The following is a 19,942-nucleotide window of genomic DNA, read 5'->3' as shown; positions in this document are numbered from 1 at the left end:
TTGGCTATAACACTCTCTCTTGATGTTTGTATAAATGACAACCTCCTTTGAGATTTAGTGATGGCACATGTAAGAGGGCATGAACTTCTCTATTACATTTATACAAACTTAAGAAAAAATAATGTTATTTTGGGAAACTTTTTGAGTTGTTGTTGTTGTAATTTATCCTAAGATAAATTACAACAACAACAACTAATTGTAACATTCATTATATACTTATATGTGAAAGAGATTAAAATCTGTCCAATCAATTATTGTGAAAACTATTGTGTTCATAATATTTCTCATGCAATTATTATCTTCAAAAATGAAAGACTTTGCTTTTTATAGGGGAAGACTTCTAAATTACAAGCTTTTGATAGTGGAAGGCTTCTTTCTTGTAGTGGAAGACAATTCAAATGGGTTGATGTTTTGTGATTTGTGAGAAAGATGACTATATTGCTTTTTGTAGTCTAGACTCTATGAACGTGGATCACGAACTGATTGAAAATTTTGAATGTTTTCGATAAGAAGAAATTATTATTATTATTTATATATTTAGTGGAAGATAGGCCTTTTGATTTATTTTATTTTTAATAAAAAAAATTATAAAAAAGGCTTGGCCTCAAGGAAGGGAAAAGGGAAGCGCACAACTTTTCTTTTTTTGATCAAAAGACAAAACTTTTTATAGTGGAAGATTTTAGGAGATTCACTTTTTTATTATTTATTTTATGTGAAACATGCCTTTGTTTTTTGTTTTTTTTTGAGATAATATAAACATAATACATAGAGGATGGGGAAGGAAGGAATGGGAAGACAAGACTAACAACACTAGTACTTACAAAAAGGCCTAACATTTGTAAGTACTAGCGAGGCTTATGAGAAACATGCTATATTTTATATTTTATTCATCATCATATTAATCCTAAGGGAAAAAAATCATCGGCACAAGACTGTCGTCAGTCTCCTATAAATTAGCACCCAATTCTAAACGAAAATAAAATTCTTAGGGAGGAAGGGTAAAAATGGGTTTTGGGAAAAAATGTAAGGGTAATTAAAGAAAATAAGAGAAAGTTTACAATGATAGCCTATTGGGTGTTTGCTACATTATTTTTCCAATAGTCCAATGCAAAATAGTAAATTTTCACATTTGGGGGCTGAAAACGCAACATGGAAAATCCTTACCAAACGCAAAATTTACCATTTGAAAATGCACCTGTACTATCTAACTTGGGAAATGAAAATGTAAAAACGTTGGACAAGATCAAATATTTGGGATAAACACTGTAAAGTCTACGACTATAGTGAAAGTGTGAATGGTTCATTGGTGCAAAAATTTAAAAAAAAAAAAAAAAAAAAAAAAAAAAAAAAAAAAAAAAAAGAAAAAAGAAAAGGAATGAAAAAGTTATATAGTTTGAAAAAGTGGCCTATTAACTATGTTGTTTGGAAACCGAAATTGGTTTCCCATTTTTGCCAAGAAACGAGTGTTCACAATATTGTTCATTATCTCAAACCCGTTTCTCCCAACGCAAATAGATGTGCCCAAAGAATTTTTTATTCTCATTTCTTAACTCATGATGCCCACACACAAAGACCACTCCACTCCTATGGGATTTCCTAAGGTTGGTTTGTCTCTGTTTTCGACTTTCTTCCATTTTTCCAGAGATACCCATTTGTTTTTATTTATTTATTTATTCTTGTGGGTTTTGTGCAGCTTGATGATTCATTATTTGTGGGAATTGAGATTGTTTTATCCCCAAGTTTGTCTCTGTTTTCCACTTTCACTGTCACGGCTTTTGATGCCAATTCACAATAATCCTGCAAGCTCCAATTAATGAATGAAAATTACAATGAGAGATAAATCCCCCATGTTCCAAGCCCACCCCACAGTTAGAGTGCTACTACATTTTCTGTTCTTTAGGTCATGCAACACTATGACATTCATTGCAGTATCCACTGCAATTCTATGCTATGTTTAGAATAGCATACAAGATCCTTCACTGGTCTCTCTCTCTTTATCAATTCTTGAACTAAGCCCTTCTTAGTGATAAAAACAAGCCACAGTAATGCCAATTTTTATCAATAAAGCTTTTCCTAGGAGTATTACCTTAAATGTTATGTAACAAAGCCTTACCTAATGTTCTTCATTGGAAATAGTTGATTGAGTCACATTAGTGACATTTCTATTATTTGATATGTGGGGAAAAATGACAGCCACATGAAATCTTGTCCAGATGTGATTCCTGTTAAAAAAAGAGACTGCATAGTCCAACCGACAACCTACACAGAAACCAGACTTCATGGAGAGAGAGAGAGAGAGAGAGAGAGAGAGAGAGATGGTAAATTTACTAACAACATAAAAAAAAATTGAAGGGGTTCACATCCTATAGTCAGAAAATTACATCAACACTGTCTGTTATGATTTCTAAGTAAAAATATTATCAAGACAACTTGGAGAGAAAATTGACAGCCAGTCTAAGTTCTCTTGAAAATGAACATAATGGAGTGTACTTAGTTTGAGAATTGGGAAATTCAATGAACGACCCAACCAATCTTTTGTTTGGTGGAAAAATTGGGTTGGCAAGCACTCGTTGGATTGCTAGAAATATAGTTCCTTTATGTATAATGTGGCCAATATGGTGGGAACAAAATTGGCGAATGTTTTAAGATTTACCACTAGCTCTATTTACTAGTTCTTCATGTCAATTGTAGTAATCTTTTTGCAATAAATATTTCTTTACAGATAAAAAAAAAAAAAAAAAAAAAAAAAAAAAGGAATAATCCAACCAATCAATGGCCTTGTACCCTACTGGTACTTCCCCTCTTTACAGAGGTGTAATGGGCATAGGAGAAGTGACGTTAGCAATTATTCTATTGCCTAGCTAAAACCCAAAAAAAAAGACTTTAATGAATAATTCCAATTATGCTTCTAGAATGGTAACTGGTGTTGTATCTTGGTTGCAGAGGACATGGTAATACCATGTTCAACGTGAGATCAAGAAGCTTAGGTCCAGGTGGTCAAGGGGGCCCACAAGCCCCACATCACCTCTTCTCCCACATTATGGCTTGAGCCTGGAGTCTCCAATTGGAAAGCAAGAAGATGGAAAGAGTCAATGCCATTGTCTGCCTTTTCCTCCTGGTTCTCCTACCAGCCCTTCTGCATTGCCCAACACAAGAACGAGTGTCATTAAAAACTGAACTTCTACACAGAACAAATGGAACAAAGGAAGGGTGAATTTGGGGCACATCAATCACACTGATTTTATAAAATAGATAGGGGTCCATGTAGAATGCATCTGTTGTGGTTGTGGGTCTTCCTTGGTTCCACATAGACGTGCCGGAATCTGATGCCAATGGCAAAGACGAAACCATTGACCAACCCATGCCAAACGTCCCCAAAAACCCCACTTCCCCCTCTTCCATTGGCTCCAACTCATATCGAAGAGGCCGAGCAGAAAGCAAGGTTCCATTGGTTACCACAAATGGATTAGAATTAGGCTTGAGTCAGCCAGATTTGGGATTTAAAAATGGCTTTGATGGTTCGTCTTCGGTGGTCCATACCTTTGTCAATGATGATTCCAACACCAGTCTGTATCCACCATTAAAGAAGACAAGATTGAACTTCAAAGAAATATGATTCCATATGAAAAACAACCTTGATGCCAAGGTATGCCTCCTTTATCAACATCTTTGGCTGCCTTTGTTACTCTCTCTCTCTCTCTCTATAAATTTATAGGCTTATTCACAGGATGAGTATTTATAGAGAAATCAACTTGCTGGACTTTGTAATTTTTATTTATGAGATAATTATTAAATTTCTTTAATTTATTTATTTTAATACAATTGGCCCAGTTTTTGTTTTGATGCATATCAATGTGCTCTTCAATAACTCAAGACCTTTGCAGATGACCATATGGCCCCATTTCTTTATTGTTTTTAATGTTTTGGTTCTATACCTTACCTTAGATATTCAAATTTTGCTTTCGTTTTTCAAAATGCATTTCTCAATATTGAAATGTTGTGGACTTTATGATGGTTTTTAACTATACATTTGCTATCTATGTTAAATGTGAGTATTGTCACTTTTCAAATGGAAAAATGAAAAATGAGAGTTCAAACTCAAGTTATATATAGAATTTAAGTGAACCATAAGTCAACTTGTAAATCAACCATGTTATTTATTTATTTATTTTTTTGCAGTTCTCTTTCTGAAGTGAAGTTGAGGAAATTGATCCGGCATTCATATTGTATTCTTAACATTCCATTAGTTGCTGACTTCCTTTGAGGATTAGACTCTCCACTCAAGACGAGCTGTTAAAATGGTGGGTTATCTAGGGATGTGTTATGTCATGCGTGTCTTCTGTTTAATACCCTGCTTTCTTGCAGCTCATCTTTTTCTCATTGGAAACCCTTGGGCTTCAAGGTATGGAAAGATTCACAATGTCTTTCTTTTTCCAATGCCTTTTTTGAAAACATGTATACTTTGAATGTGAAACTTAAGTTTTTACCGAATAATGAGATGTTTGATCATTGTTTGAAAGTGAAATTTAAGTCAAGAACACAAGTTGTTTGATGAAATGCTTCTTCAGAATATTGAACCTGCTTTCTTAGATGTTTCTGACCTATGCAACTCATTGCACCAATTGTTAAGTTTTTATTGTTAATTTCTAAAAAAATAATTTTATTTGATTACTTCTGCTTTTCTTGTGTTTTAAAAATTTTGATTATCCTTTCTCAAAGAGCCTATAGCAGCAAGTTAAGTCATATTGTGTAATAAAATCCTAGGTATATAATTGGCACCAAGTAGTTCTCTGATGTAAAAATAAGTTAAAGGGCAGAAGTTTAAAAGCACCATAAGCAAACTTGCTAGGTTTGCAGGGGTTTATTATGGTTGGCTTAAAAGAAATGCTGGTGTATTCTGCTGCAATTTCAAGCCTGAGAAAGCATTAGGGCCAATGAGTTTGTAAAGAGAGTTTTTTTTTTTTAGTGTATAGAGTCATTTTGTAATTTATTTTTTAGGGGATTTGTGGTGTGTGCGCCGGGGGGGGGGGGGGGGGGGGGGGCATATGGAGGTCCATATCTATGATTTTGATGGTAGCCATAATTGAGGGATTTAGTTTGATTCAATGCAAGTTAGTCGCAGCTTCTATTTAATTTCCTGCTTGCTTTGTTTTTGTTGTTAGGTGTTGCAGCTATTAGCTACTGGTGTTTTTCATTTGTAAAGTCTGTTTCTTTAATAAATTTATTTTTTCATCCAAAAAAAATTTATGATTACCTATGATTTTCCTTGAGGACCATGACCATTTTCACTTATTTTCTACATTGCCAAACAAACTACAAAGAAAGTGTGCATGCAAACCTGAATTCCTTTGCATTCAAACCTCATTGTTCTAAGTAGCTTTTTTGTATTGATTGCATTGCTCCTATGGTTACTATACTTTGCCATTTACTATATGTATATATATTGGTTTAATCATTGAGAACATGCAACATTTGAGAAATATCTGTGTTGTGCAATCCGTTTTTTTTTTTTTTTTTTTTTTGGGTGGGGGTGGGGGGGGGGGGGGTGTCAGTTTCTCTTTTTGCTTTCCTCTTCTTCTTCTTCTTCTTCTTCTTCTTTTTGATGTGTCTTATTGTTAAGATATTAAATTTAATGATAACAGATGAAGGTGTTTCAAAATCAACTCTCAGAGACCTAAATGCTAGAGAACTATCCAAGCAAGTTGAATCATATAATACTCAGTGTGGTAAAATATTGAAAGGTCCTAGTAGTCTAAAGGTTTAGCTTTGTTGATTCTTTTTACTTTTAGATTTAAGTTGTTAGTGGGAATTCTAAACCCTTGAGTTAGTATGATAAAAATGTTATTTTGTGGATCTCCATCTTTAGTGATCGATAATTTGGTGAATATTCTAGGATGGGAGGATCAAAACATGGTCAATGAGATAAATTGCAATCTTTTCATAATAATTCACTGGTATCGAACTCTCTTCTATTCTTTAAAAATCTCGTAAAGCAATTTCCCCTTTCATTAAATTGCTCAAAAATACATAATTCCCCCCCCCCCCCCCATTTTGGTGCCTAGATTATGCTTCAAGAGCTAAGGAGTCATATTGGAAGAGAGGAAAGGAGTAAACACCTTTGCTATGGTATTTTCTATCACTTATGATATAGGGATTTAATTATTTTTTATACAAATTAACTGATTTAAATCTTTATTTGTGTCTTTGTCTAGGAATGTGAAGCAGCCTTTAAAGGACTAGATCCTATGTTAAAGTCATCAAGATGTACTATTCTACCACTAAAAAGGTAGGAGATCTAAATGAGGATCTTTGGTTAGTTTTCATGGGAAAACACATAAAGCTATTTGCTGAGATTTTGGTTTTGTTTAATACTGAGTGATTTGCACTAAAAAAAGAATTGGGCATAAAAGTTTTCATAAGAATACTCGAAACCCCAAAATAATTTTGGAGGTTCTAAAATTGATGCAAATTTGGGAGGAATTGCCAAAGGAGGGTATTTGCAGTTGAGACATTACTTCAAATGTAAATAAATTTTTCAATATTTAACCAAATGGGGCAACATCATCTGTTGCTAAATGAAACTATGGCATAAAGACATCCACTACGAGTCTGAGAGCAATTCTGCCCCCCACCCCTAGGTTTAGATTGCCTTCATCTGTAATTAGCTTAAAACAAATTATCATTGCCAATCTAGTCATTCACCCACTTGCAGCTCTCTCATACTTTCATATCTTGCAAATGAATTGTTAGGTATGATGGTCATGTATTGGATCCACTAGCCAGTCTTCAGTTCACAACGGGAACATACTACATGCTGGCATTCAACATTAAACAACTTGCGCCAAAGATCTATGTGGGGGTCCATGTGTGTTTTTCTTAGAAGGAGGATGCAATCTCAATTCTCTTTCATACTCAGTGGTAGATTCATTTTGTGCTTTTCTTGGGGAGCAGAGCTTGGCATCTGAGTTGGACAACCCTGCCGTTTTGTATAACTAACTATCAACCAAGGAGCAAGTGATTTAGAGGGTGAAGCACACACATTCCCTATGAGTCTTGATAATTTTTGTGTAGATAGCATATGCTTAGAATCCTAATCTTGAACCTCATCAATGATTAATTTATGAGTCAAGTCAATCTCTCTCTCTCTCTCTATCTCTCTCTCTCTCTCTCTCTCTTCTTGTTGGAGCAAGGGCATGTGTCCTTGTGTGATTGGTGTTCTCTACAGTTTTATCTTAAATTTTCTCTCCTAAATTCCTCTTTCATTACTCAATTATGTGATCAAGTTTAAAAGTGTAAAAGAGTTCAACCTTGGTTTTCGTTCTGTGGATGTTGCAGCCATAGCCATCAAGTATTGTGAGGAGTCATTCGATGGGTCTTTCAGTTATTGCTCTAATGAGCTCCAAAATACTTGAATTTCTTCAAGGATAATGGCTATGGTTACAGATGGCAACCCTCTCAGTATTATGAGCAGTAGTTCCTCATTGTCTATAGTTACTCCTACTATCGCAAGCCTATAGTGAGTGAGCTCCTTCATCAAGCTTCACAGAAACAAGATTGGAGTTTTTGGATTGAAGGTAGATTGGTGCTTCAGGATAACTCAATAGCGTTTGAGGCTATTCATGAATTTCAATAGGTCAATATTATCTTGTATTTGGTCACAAGGAAGTCATCAACTTTACCCAGAATAATATTTAGTCATCATCAAATCTATATTATCATATATCATATCATATCATATATCATATACTATATATAATAGCAGAAGTTGAGAGAAAGTTAATTCCTACGATTAAGGAGGTGCTGCCATGTAGGAAAATTGCCTATCTAAAATTCAGCCACGTTTAAGTAAAAAAGCGATATATTATACTATTTCCCAAGCTTAGCACCGTTGGATAGTATTTGCGTATATATATATATATATATATATATATAAAACGGTTAAAGTAAAAAAAAAAAAAAAAAAAAAAAAAAGCCTTGCAACTAAAAAAACCTAGCAATATAGAAAAGGGGAAGGAGAAGAAAAAACACGTGCGATCCAGAGGAGATGGAGAGAACTACCATCGGTCACGATGAAAGGTCCAAGAGGTATTGAGATAAGGAGATAGAGAGAGGCAGATACAAAGAAATAGAGAGATAGACCATCAGATCCATATCCTCCGTCGATTAGTCTCTGTTTTTTTTTTTTTTTTTTTTTTTTTCTTTTTTTCTTTAAAGTTGGGTTTAAATATGATTTAGGTCTAGGTATTCTGATTGGATTCGATTGGATTGTATTGTATTGGATTGCATTTAGGTCTTCTTCTTCTTCTACTTCTTCTTCTCAAAAATATTATGTATCATTTTTAAAGGATGCCAACAGTATTGATCTTATGTGAAAAGTTACATAAAATATTGAGAAAAAAAAAATGTTTTATATTACAATCTAATAAAAATGTTTTTTAAATATTTAAATCTTTCTATTTTTGATATCACTAATGTATTTTACAACTACCACATGTATTAACTTAAGTCTTAATATTCTTAAGTTGTTTCGGTAAAAAGAAAAAGAAAAAAAAGGTTGTCACAAAAGAGGAGTTAATGTAAAGTTTTTTGCAAAATGGAATATCTGTTTTGTAAAGCCACCAAATTTGATAATTTGCAAATGATGGAACCACTCGCAACAATATTTGCATAGTTATATAGTTCTAGCTAAAGCAATTGTGTATACTTTTAGTCGTCAAGAAACACACATCTACAAGTGGTTAAACGTTCATCTTGGGTAGTTTTAACTTTTCATATAATTTTACCTTTACATATTCATCTATTTTAATTTAGATTTTTTTCCCAAAAAAAAAAGACGTTAATTTAGATATTTATAAGTAAACAATGAAATAATGATTCATGGATAATATTTTTTTAAAAAAAATTATCTATACATATTTATCTTGTGCGGTTGTAACTTTACATATAAATTTGCATTTATGCATTCATCTACTTTAATTTAGATGTTTATAACTTAATAATGAAATCTATAAATAAGGTAATTAAAACAATCATATTTCTATAATTCAAAAAGTCACAATTTCTTTTTACAAAAAAAGGCCTTTTACATTTCCTGGGAATTATTTTTAAAATTTTTTTATAAAACGTTTGACATACCACTAACTAACCACTTCATACATTAAAAAAATTTAAGGCTTTATTACTTCCGTTAATGTAATATGGATATCTTAATTGATTGAGACCAAATTAGAGAAATGCCATTCATATTTCCTTGAAAATAAAGAAGGGGAAAAAAAATTCTTTGACATACTACTAATGTAACTACATCTATAACTATTTAAGCCATCCATAATATCTATTTCTTATTGATAACCATAAAATTTACAACTAGCAAGGGAATATACAAAGTAATAAAGAATAAATGAAGGAAGGAAAAAAATAAATGAAATTAAACGTCATAATAACCCTTTTTTGGAAAATAAAAAAGTGGTCAAGAGGAGTAAGAAATAAAATAGAGATGGCTATACAGAGGACATTGAAAACTTTATAGTGCAATAAAATCAACAATTAAATATAATAATAATAAATTTAAACTTAAAACTAATCAAACTCTAACTAGGGAAATTATATATATATATAAAATCATAATCTTCATACACCATGACTTGAAAAAATTTAATATATAGTTCTACCTCTTATTTAATGTCTATGTTATGCAAATCAACCAGTAAATATATAATAATGGTAAAAAATGTTATAGACAAGATTATGAAAAATATGATAAAAATATTAAAAAAAAAAAACTCTTTATAAAGTCTAGGGACTAAAATAGTATTTTATCTAAAAAAATTATTACGCACAATGCGTGGGTCTGCGATTAATTGATAATTAAAAATAGTACTTATTAAGATGGTGGTTTGATGTGTCAACAATCCCATTTTATTGAATTAGACCAAAGGAAAGGTGGGAACCATGATGACAACTTGAATTTAAAAGAAAATTATTAAATGCCCATTGAACAAAGAAGGAACCATTAAAAATTCATCAAGATTTATACAAAAAGATCATTTCGGACCATTTAGCAGCATTCGATGAATAAAACTGATGCAAAATTCAAATCTAAAATTGAGTAAGGAAGACCAGTTTCATCAATTGGTTTAGCATTAGTTCATGGTGTATGATTTTGCATATACCAGCACTACGCAAGAAATCATTGTTCATACCAATATTTCAAGCTAGACTTTGAAAATTTTCCCCACTGAGACTGTTAGAAGTGGATCTCTATCCACTTCACTATCCCCACTTAGACTAATTCAAGATACTAAGATGCTACTACCATTATTGAAAAAATAGACTTTTTAAAAATAAAAAATAAAACAATCCGAGGACTGCTCAACTCTTTCGTTGAAGCACCACAACACATTCATTGAAGCGCCATAGCACAAACTGCTCAACTCATTCTAAGCAACATGCAAAACGATACGAGGACTTCTACCACTAAATTACAGCCATGGTGTTATTGAAAAACTAGATAGCATTTCTCATATTTTATTCTCTTGCTAGTATCTATTATGAACAAATTTGTAATAAGGAAATCATGTAGACCGCAAGATTCATTTTTTATAAAAAAAAATACATCTTCTTACTGACCCCTCTAAAAATATATCCTAGAGTCGCCACTAATTTACAAATTTTTAGAAACTCGAGTTTACTGTATAACTCAAGTTCCAGAAACTTGAGTTTTCAGAAGACCTGTTAACAAGTCTTCTGAAGTATAAAAGAAGTTTGAAGCAAGACCAATCTACTAGAATTAAATTGACTCCATTTAAATTGACCAATCTACATATTTAATATTTCTACGTTCACGTTGAGCCATATCAGCAGCCATGTTATCATTTTTTGTTTCCAATTTTTCTTATATATTTTTAAAAATATTTTCTCATTTAAGGAGACTTAAAAGCTCCATTATTTAAAAATTAGAATATCTTTTAACCATTATTTTTATTATTAATTTTCCATAACTCTCCCTCTCTTTTACCTCTTCATCTCCCCACTACATTCTACCTTAATATCATTCTTTCTCTACCTTTTTATCTGCCTTTATTTTGACTCTTCTTATTATCAACATTTTACTATAAATTTGACATTTTCTTTTTCATTCTATGCATAGTTTTCTCAAACAAAGAAATGTTACTTCTCTCTCTCTCTCTCTCTCTCATTTTTTGTTTTATTTTTTTTATTGCATCAATTCTTTAGGTTGATGAATTTTTGTGTTAATTAGAATTCTATTTTAGGTTGATGCAATTTAGTTTTGTGTTTTAAGTTGTTATCTTTTATATTCACTTTGATCAAATATTATCCTACTACATTATAAATATAGTATATAATAATATAATGTTATTATATTACATAAAATGACTTGGATAATTTGATGTTTATTGCTATATATTTTATTTTTACTCTTTTTTCCTCTTGTCTTATTTTATTCAACATTTAAATTCAGTCACATCCTCCATACTATTAAATTATGCAACACAAATCAAGAAAATGGCTAGATACAAACCTGCCTTCCTTTACCATACATTGGGGGAATCAATATATTTATGTGATAAAGGGTCATATAATTTATAATTTAGATAGCACCCTTTGAATGTGTCTAGGCCCATAGATTGAGCAATTTGTAGACTTAAATGGCTATTGAGAATGAACTTTTTGAATCAAGTCTAAAAAAAATGAACTACTATATATCATTTAGATAAAAACTTTCATGATAGATACATTAATATTTTTTTTGCCAAAAATTTAAATCACGCAAACTTAATAATTTTATATTATGTGTTAGCATCGTCTCTGCTTCTTCTTCTTCTTCTTCTTCTTCTTCTCAAAAATATTATGTATCATCTTTAAAGGATGCCAACAGTATTGATATTATGTGAAAAGTTACATAAAATATTGAGAAAAAAAAATTATATTACAATCTACTAATTAAAAATGTTTTTTAAATATTTAAATCTTTCGATTTTTATATCACTGACGTGTTTTACAACTACCACATGTGTTAACTTAAGTCTTAATATTCTTAAGTTGTTTCGAAAGAAAAAAAAAAAAAGGTTGTCACAAAAGAGGAGTTCATGTAAAGTTTTTTGCAAAATGAAATATCTGTTTTGTAAAGCCACCAAATTTGATAATTTGCAAATGATGGAACCACTCGCAACAATATTTGCATAGTTATATAGTTCCAGCTAAAGCAATTGTGTATACTTTTAGTCGTCAAAAAACACACATCTACAAGTGGTTAAACATTCATCTTGGATAGTTTTAACTTTTCATATAATTTTACCTTTACATATTCATCTATTTTAATTTAGATATTTATAACTAAACAATGAAATAATGATTCATGAATAATAATTAAAAAAAAATTATCTATACATATTTATCCTGTGCGGTTGTAACTTTACATATAATTTTGCATTTATGTATTCATCTACTATAATTTAGATGTATATAACTTAATAATGAAATTTATAAATAAGGTAATTAAAACAATCATATTTCTATAATTCAAAAAGTCACATTTTTTTTTTTTAAAAGGCCGTTTACATTTCCTGGGAATTATTTTTTAAATTTTTTTATAAAACCTTTGACATACCACTAACCTAACCACTTCATACATTAAAAAAATTTAAGGCTCATTATTACTTCTGTTGATGTCTTATGGATATCTTAATTGATTGAGACCAAATTAGAGAAATGCCTTTCATATTTCTTTGAAAATTCAGAAGGAAAAAAACAAAAAAAAATCTTTGTCATAATACTAACGTAACTACATTTATAACTATTTAAGCCATCCATGATATCTATTTCTTATTGATAACCATAAAATTTACAACAAGCAAGGGAATATATAAAGTAATAAAGAATAAATGAAGGAAGAAAAAAAAAGAAATTAAACGTCATAAAAACCGTTTTTTCGAAAATAAAAAGGTGGTCAAGAGGAGTAAGAAATAAAATAGAGATGGCTATACAAAGGACATTGAAAAACTTTATAGTGCAATAAAATCAACAATTAAATATAATAATAAAAAATTTAAACTTAAAACTAATCAAACTCTAACTAGGGAAATTATATATATATATATATATATATAATCATAATCTTCATACACCATGACTTGAAAAAATTTAATATATAGTTCTACCTCTTATTTAATGTCTATGTTATGCAAATCAACCAGTAAATATATAATAGTGGTAAAAAATGTTATAGACAAGATTATGAAAAATATGATAAAACTATTTAAAAAAAAAAAAAAAAAAAAACTCTTTATAAAGTCTAGGGACTAAAATAGTATTTTATCTAAAAAATTATCACGCACAATGCGCGGGTCTGCAATTAGTTGATAATTAAAAACAGTACTTATTAAGATGGTGGGTTGATGTGTCAACAATCCCGTTTTATGGAATTAGACCAAAGGAAAGGTGGGAACCATGATGACAACTTGAATTTAAAAGAAAATTATTAAATGCCCATTGAACAAAGAAGGAACCATTAAAAATTCATCAAGATTTATACAAAAAGATCATTTCGGACCATTTAGTTGCATTCGATGAATAAAACTGATGCAAAATTCAAATCTAAAATTGAGTAAGGAAGACCAGTTTCGTCAATTGGTTTAGCATTAGTTCATGGTGTATGATTTTGCATATACCAGCATTACGCAAGAAATCATTGTTCATACCAATATTTCAAGCTAGACTTCGAAAATTTTCCCCACTAAGACTGTTAGAAGTGGATCTCTACCCACTTCACTATCCCCACTTAGACTAATTCAAGATACTAAGATGCTACTACCATTATTGAAAAAATAGACTTTTTAAAAATAAAAAATAAAACAATCCGAGGACTGCTCAACTCTTTCGTTGAAGCACCACAACATATTCATTGAAACGCCATAGCACAAACTGCTCAACTCATTCTAAGCAACATGCAAAACGATACGAGGACTTCTACCACTAAATTACAGCCATGGTGTTATTGAAAAACTAGATAGCATTTCTCATATTTTATTCTCTTGCTAGTATCTATTATGAACAAATTTGGAATAAGGAAATCACGTAGACCGCAAGATTCATTTTTTTATAAAAAAAATACATCTTCTTACTTACCCCTCTAAAAATATATCTTAGAGTCACCACTAATTTACAAATTTTTAGAAACTCAAGTTTACTGTATAACTCAAATTCTAGAAACTCGAGTTTTCAGAAGACCTGTTAACAAGTCTTCTGAAGTATAAAAGAAGTTTGAAGCAAGACCAATCTACTAGCATTAAATTGACTCCATGGCAAAGCTGGATTAGCCATATAGAACAACTTTTTATTAATTTTTTTTTTTGGTAAGTAGAAAAAAACCCACTTATACTATACCATTGAGTCACTGTCCAAAAAAAAAAAAAAAAAAAACCATTGATTCATTTCTTCCTTTTCACTCTCACAATCTGACCTTTTTTCATTGCCCCAATTTATTTATTTATTAAAAGCAATGAATAAAAATAACATCCATGTCTTTTAATTTTTTAAAATAAATAAATTTTCTTGAAAATTCGGAACCTATTGAAATGTAAGAGAGCTACATAATAAGAATCCTTCACGAAAATTTCAAATCCTGGTTGTCAAGGTGATCAATCCTATGCTAATAAATTGTTTCATCTTGTTTAGGCATTCTGTGAATAACTTCCTCCATTAGTATGTTTAGGGTGATAAGTTCTACAATCTTTGCTCCTTTTCAATAATTTCTTTCTATCTAAACATAGAGTAAAAATGAAACAAACCATAAAGCTTTAAAAGGTCCAAACTTGAATAGAAAAACAAAATCACATATAATTACATCTTTATTCTTTGTAGAATCTGAATCAAACATTAGACGGTTAATAATAATAATATATAACCTACTAAATTTCATACCATTATCTACTTTCTAGTCACCTACACCTCCACTCCAGTACAAGAAGGATCAAGGTTTCTATACAAGATTTGAGGAGGATTAGATTATATTATTATCAACTCTACGTTGAGCTCCTTTGAAAATAGAACTAATTCACTATTGTAGAAAGCATTGAAAAGATTTGCATATTCTTTTTAACTTTTTTTTTTTTTTTTTTTGAGAAATAAACTCACGCACACACAAGAAGGACAAAAATTCTAACAAAAAGACATACCACAAAATCTATTTAAAAGCCATACATATTCTCATAACCTAGTGATTTCAGAAAATGACATTATATATTGAACAATTACCTACTCATATGATTAGCTGATATACTATTACTTTGACATAGGCCAATTATTTATTTTTCTGGTGCAACTCTGAATTTTGAATTCTGTACCATGCAATTATGTACTTCCAAAATCCAAATGTTCTAAATGCACAAACAATGAATTAGTTTTATTTCCATGGGAATCCTAGTGCACCCAATTCCTAATGAATTAATTAGTTAATTATCATCAATAAAACTGGTTACCTACTAAGATTGGAAGAAAATTTTAATAAAAATGGCGATTGCAGTTCAACCTCAACAGCCACCTCCAAGGGCAAATGGGTAATCAAAGTTAGTCATCAACCAAATACTGCCAAAAGAAGTCTTGGTCTTGGTCTTTGCCTCAAAAGTTGACTTCAAGATCAACATCAACGGCCCATGGACGAGAATATCTTGTATGTCGTCACAAGTAAGGCATCAACCATATCCCACACCAAAAGAGTCTAGGTCTTTGTAGGATTGACGCCTATTTTGTCGTCATCAGGAGGCTGGTGCACCCATATTTCTACTTTATAAACGCCTTATTTTGTTAGGTAAACGTAAATTTTGCATACTGGAAATGAAAATGCAAGCAATGAATCTGAGATTATTGTGCTCAATTCAATTCCAAACCATCCTTCTCTTGTGGGTTGTACTTCTACATGTTAAAACTCTTTCTGTTTCTGGTATTAGTATTGCCACCTCAACTTATTTCGGTGGGAATGAGACTGATCATCAAGCTTTGTTGGCCTTCAAGAGACAGATAACACGTGACCCTGAAAACGTTTTCAGCTCTTGGAATGATTCCCTCCATTTCTGCGAGTGGGAAGGTGTTACTTGTGGCCGCAAGCATAGAAGAGTCACTGTATTAGATCTGAGTACCAGAGGTTTGGTGGGTTCCTTGTCTCCATACATAGGCAACCTCAGCTTCATTAGGGAAATAGTGCTGGCAAACAACACCATTGGAGGCAAAATCCCTGATGAAGTTGGCCGTCTATTCAGGTTGCGTGTATTGAGGTTGACTAATAACTCCTTCCAAGGGGAAATTCCTGCAAACCTTTCCCATTGCTCCAACATTAAGATTCTTAGAGTCGGATTCAATGACCTTTCGGGATCAATCCCAAAGGAGCTTGCTTCTTTATCAAAGCTGGAGTTTCTTGCTGTTACCGACAACAATCTCAGGGGAGAAATCCCATCTTTCATTGGGAACTTTAGCTCTCTCCAAGTTTTATTTGCACCTGGAAATAAACTCTCTGGTTTGATCCCTCTATCTTTATATAATCTTTCGTCTATTACTAAATTAAGCTTGTACGACAATAAGCTTAGTGGAAGTCTTCCTACAAACTTATTCCTCACCCTTCCGCATCTCCAGTGGTTTCTAATCTTTGAAAACCAATTTACCGGATCTCTTCCACTCTCATTATCTAATGCTTCAGAGCTACAATACTTAGAAGTTGGCGCAAACAATTTTACGGGAAAAATTTCAGTCAATTTTGGAGGCCTGCACCGTTTGGAGTCATTATTAATTGCTGAAAGTAATTTAGGTAGTGGAGATGATGATGAAATGAATTTCATTCAATCTCTAGTCAATTGTAGCAGTTTACATCAAATAGCTCTTTCAGGGAATCAACTCAAAGGTACGTTGCCTAATGTTTTGGGTAATCTTTCAACCCAGCTTACCTTTTTTACAATTGGTGAAAATCTTCTTTTTGGAGAGATCCCTATAGGGATGGGTAATTTGGTCAACTTGACAACCTTATTGATGAGTGGTAACAAGTTTTCAGGGACAATCCCAGACGATATTAGCAGTCTTAAAAAGTTACAACGATTAGATTTATCTAACAACAAACTCTCAGGAATGTTACCAATTACCCTCGGAAACCTAACATCATTAAATGAACTGCACTTAGGAAGTAACAAATTGCAAGGAACTATCCCATCAAGTATAGAAAATTGCCAAAATTTGTTGCTGTTAGATCTTTCACAAAACAATCTCACAGGCATCATTCCAAAGCAACTCTTTGCAGTTTCCATGCTGTCAATTAGACTTAGTTTAGCTCAAAACTTTTTCATAGGATCACTACCTTCTGAGGTTGGCAATCTTGTCCATTTATATAATCTGGACTTATCTGACAACAAGTTGTCTGGTAAAATTCCAAGCAGCCTAGCCTCTTGCACAAGCCTTGAGTACCTTTACCTAGAGGGTAATTTATTTCAAAGAGAAATACCAACATCCCTGAGTTCTTCGAGGGGTATTCAAGTCATGGATCTTTCTCGGAACAACTTCTCTAGTCAAATTCCAAATTTCTTGGAGAAACTCTCCCTCAAGAATTTGAATTTATCCTTCAATGATTTTCAGGGAGAGGTTCCAACAAAAGGGGTTTTCGCAAATGCTAGCGCAATATCACTCATTGGAAATAGTAGATTGTGTGGGGGCATATCGGAACTAAACTTGCCGAGGTGCTTAGCAAAAGAAGAGAAGAAAATAAAGTGGCCCTTTACAGTCAAAGTGGCAATCTCAATGGCATGTGTGATTTTGGTAATAACCATAGTGTCATTTTTCTTATTTTATTGGCGCAAAAATAAAAGAAATGATAATTCTTCAGAATCTTCCTTGAAGCAATCATTTTTGAGAGTGTCTTACCAAATGCTCCTTAAAGCAACTGATGGATTTTCATTAGCAAATTTGATTGGTGTTGGTAGTTTTGGCTCAGTGTATAAAGGCATCCTTGGTGACGATAGATCAATTGTTGCAATTAAGGTACTAAATATTCAACGTCAAGGAGCTTCCAGGAGCTTCGTCTCCGAGTGTGAAGCCTTGAAAACTATTCGTCACCGAAATCTTGTGAAGATCATAACTTGTTGCTCAAGTGTGGATTTTCATGGCAATGATTTTAGGGCTCTAGTTTACGAGTTCATGCCAAATGGAAGTCTAGAAAATTGGTTGCATATGGATCTAGAAACAAATATCATGCAGGTAGAGATACTAAATCTGAACATTCTTCAAAGAACAAACATTGCCATTGATGTCGCTTGTGCACTTGATTACCTACACCACCATTGCCCAATGCCAGTTGTTCATTGTGATATAAAGCCAAGCAACATTCTTTTCGATTGTGATATGATTGCTCATGTTGGAGATTTTGGGCTTGCGAAGTTTCTTTTAAGACTTACCAATTTGAAAGAAAGTAGTTCGATTGGAATAAGAGGAACAATTGGGTACACCCCTCCAGGTAAACATGATTTACTGTACTTTTTAATTGTTAACATATGCTTTCCCATATTTACAATGATTATTTTTGAGCTCCCAAAATATAATGTGAATACATTATCTATATTAAATATTCTTAATGACAGAGTACGGTTTAGGAAGTGAGGTGTCAACCAAAGGAGATGTGTACAGCTATGGAATTTTATTGTTGGAGATGATAACAGGAAAGAGACCCACAGATAGTGTGTTTGAGGGAGGCCTTAACCTTCACAACTATGCTAGCATGGCCGTACCAGACGGTGTAATGGAAGTTGTGGATCCAAAACTTTTAAATAATGTTGATGAAGTTCTTAGAAATCACAATGGTTGCCTTGCAAATAAAATAAAGGAGTGTTTGATATCCATGGTCAAGGTCGGAGTGGCATGCTCTATGGAGTTGCCACAAGAACGATGGGACATTAGCAAGGCCATCTCTGAGTTGCATTTGGTTAGGGACATTATTCTTGGTGCTAGGATTTAGCACATCATCCTTGGCTATATGGAAGGTAAAAATCAAATTTAGCTTCTCACCATCTTAATGTTGGTATTAAGTTGTTTACTTATTTTGATCTTTTCTCTTAATGTTGTTTACTACTAACTATTCGCAGGTCCAAAAAGTCTTCTGCTCCTTCAAAGTGTTACATTGGATGGAAAGACTTTTCTGGCATTCTAGATAGGCTTGCCTATGGTTATTCATTGAATAAGAAGTATTCTGCATGTTTCATATACCTTGTCTTCTATATGTTTCTTTTATACGCCTGAGTAGCTCAAATAATTTCCTACAATCTTGTATTAGTGTATTAAATCTATTGTTATATATTATGCTTGGACAATTAAATACCAACTTTATTTGTAGATGTAAAATAATTTTCTACAAATAAGAAGAATTATTTTTCCCTTGCTAATTCCCATTCTTCAAAGCTTGAGCTCATAAAATAGAGGGATGGTCGATTTGGCTTATCAGTGTAAATTACATAACATGCTATGTTTGCCTAATTTTCAATAACAAAAGTAATCTGATGATCATGCTTGACAAGATAGGGCACACAGTAGATACCATACACATAATTTCAAGATCCTGTTGGCTAGTCAACTCTATTATGGATTTAATTCTATTATAAAAGTCGAGCTATAATTGTTAAGATGAAACTAAAAAATTTGGAGTCACCTAATCGTGTTGAATAACAATTAAATTAAAAAGACAGTTTATTAATAAACAAGACTTTTTTTAGAAGCTCCACAAGTAATTAATGCTCTTGTTGGTCAGCTAAGATGGGTTCATGTTTGACCTTGATGAGTACAAAATCATATCAGGTATGAGCAACAAGTGTATTAGATTAAGATAAGTTGTTATTCTGATAGCCTTTACCTGGTATTTGACGTGAATGACAAGAAAAAGCCAATAGATGTGCTCAAA

The 19,942-nt window shown here is 32.1% G+C and overlaps 2 protein-coding genes across 9 annotated transcripts in view; both read left to right on the top strand.

Annotated features, from left to right (window-relative positions):
- Nucleotides 1–19,942, top strand: part of LOC126702548 (probable LRR receptor-like serine/threonine-protein kinase At3g47570) — a 103,201-nt gene that overhangs the window by 72,160 nt on the left and 11,099 nt on the right. The window lies entirely within an intron of this gene.
- On the top strand, nucleotides 15,532–19,006 carry LOC126703895 (receptor kinase-like protein Xa21). Its single transcript, XM_050402954.1, has 3 exons — nucleotides 15,532–15,578; nucleotides 15,969–18,508; nucleotides 18,633–19,006. Exons 1-3 carry the CDS (start codon nucleotides 15,532–15,534, stop codon nucleotides 19,004–19,006), a joined length of 2,961 nt encoding a protein of 986 aa, XP_050258911.1.

Source organism: Quercus robur, chromosome 10, assembly GCF_932294415.1.
Source record: "Quercus robur chromosome 10, dhQueRobu3.1, whole genome shotgun sequence".
Taxonomy (NCBI): Eukaryota; Viridiplantae; Streptophyta; class Magnoliopsida; order Fagales; family Fagaceae; genus Quercus; species Quercus robur.
Note: the sequence above shows the minus strand (reverse complement) of the source record. Positions and strands in the feature narration are given on the sequence as shown.

Coding starts and splice junctions, on each gene's coding strand:
- LOC126703895 (XM_050402954.1), top strand. CDS start 15,532: ATGGCGATTGCAGTTCAACCTCAACAGCCACCTCCAAGGGCAAATGG. Junction 15,579..15,968: donor CCACCTCCAAGGGCAAATGG/GTAATCAAAGTT, acceptor TTCTGGTATTAG/TATTGCCACCTCAACTTATT. Junction 18,509..18,632: donor AATTGGGTACACCCCTCCAG/GTAAACATGATT, acceptor TCTTAATGACAG/AGTACGGTTTAGGAAGTGAG.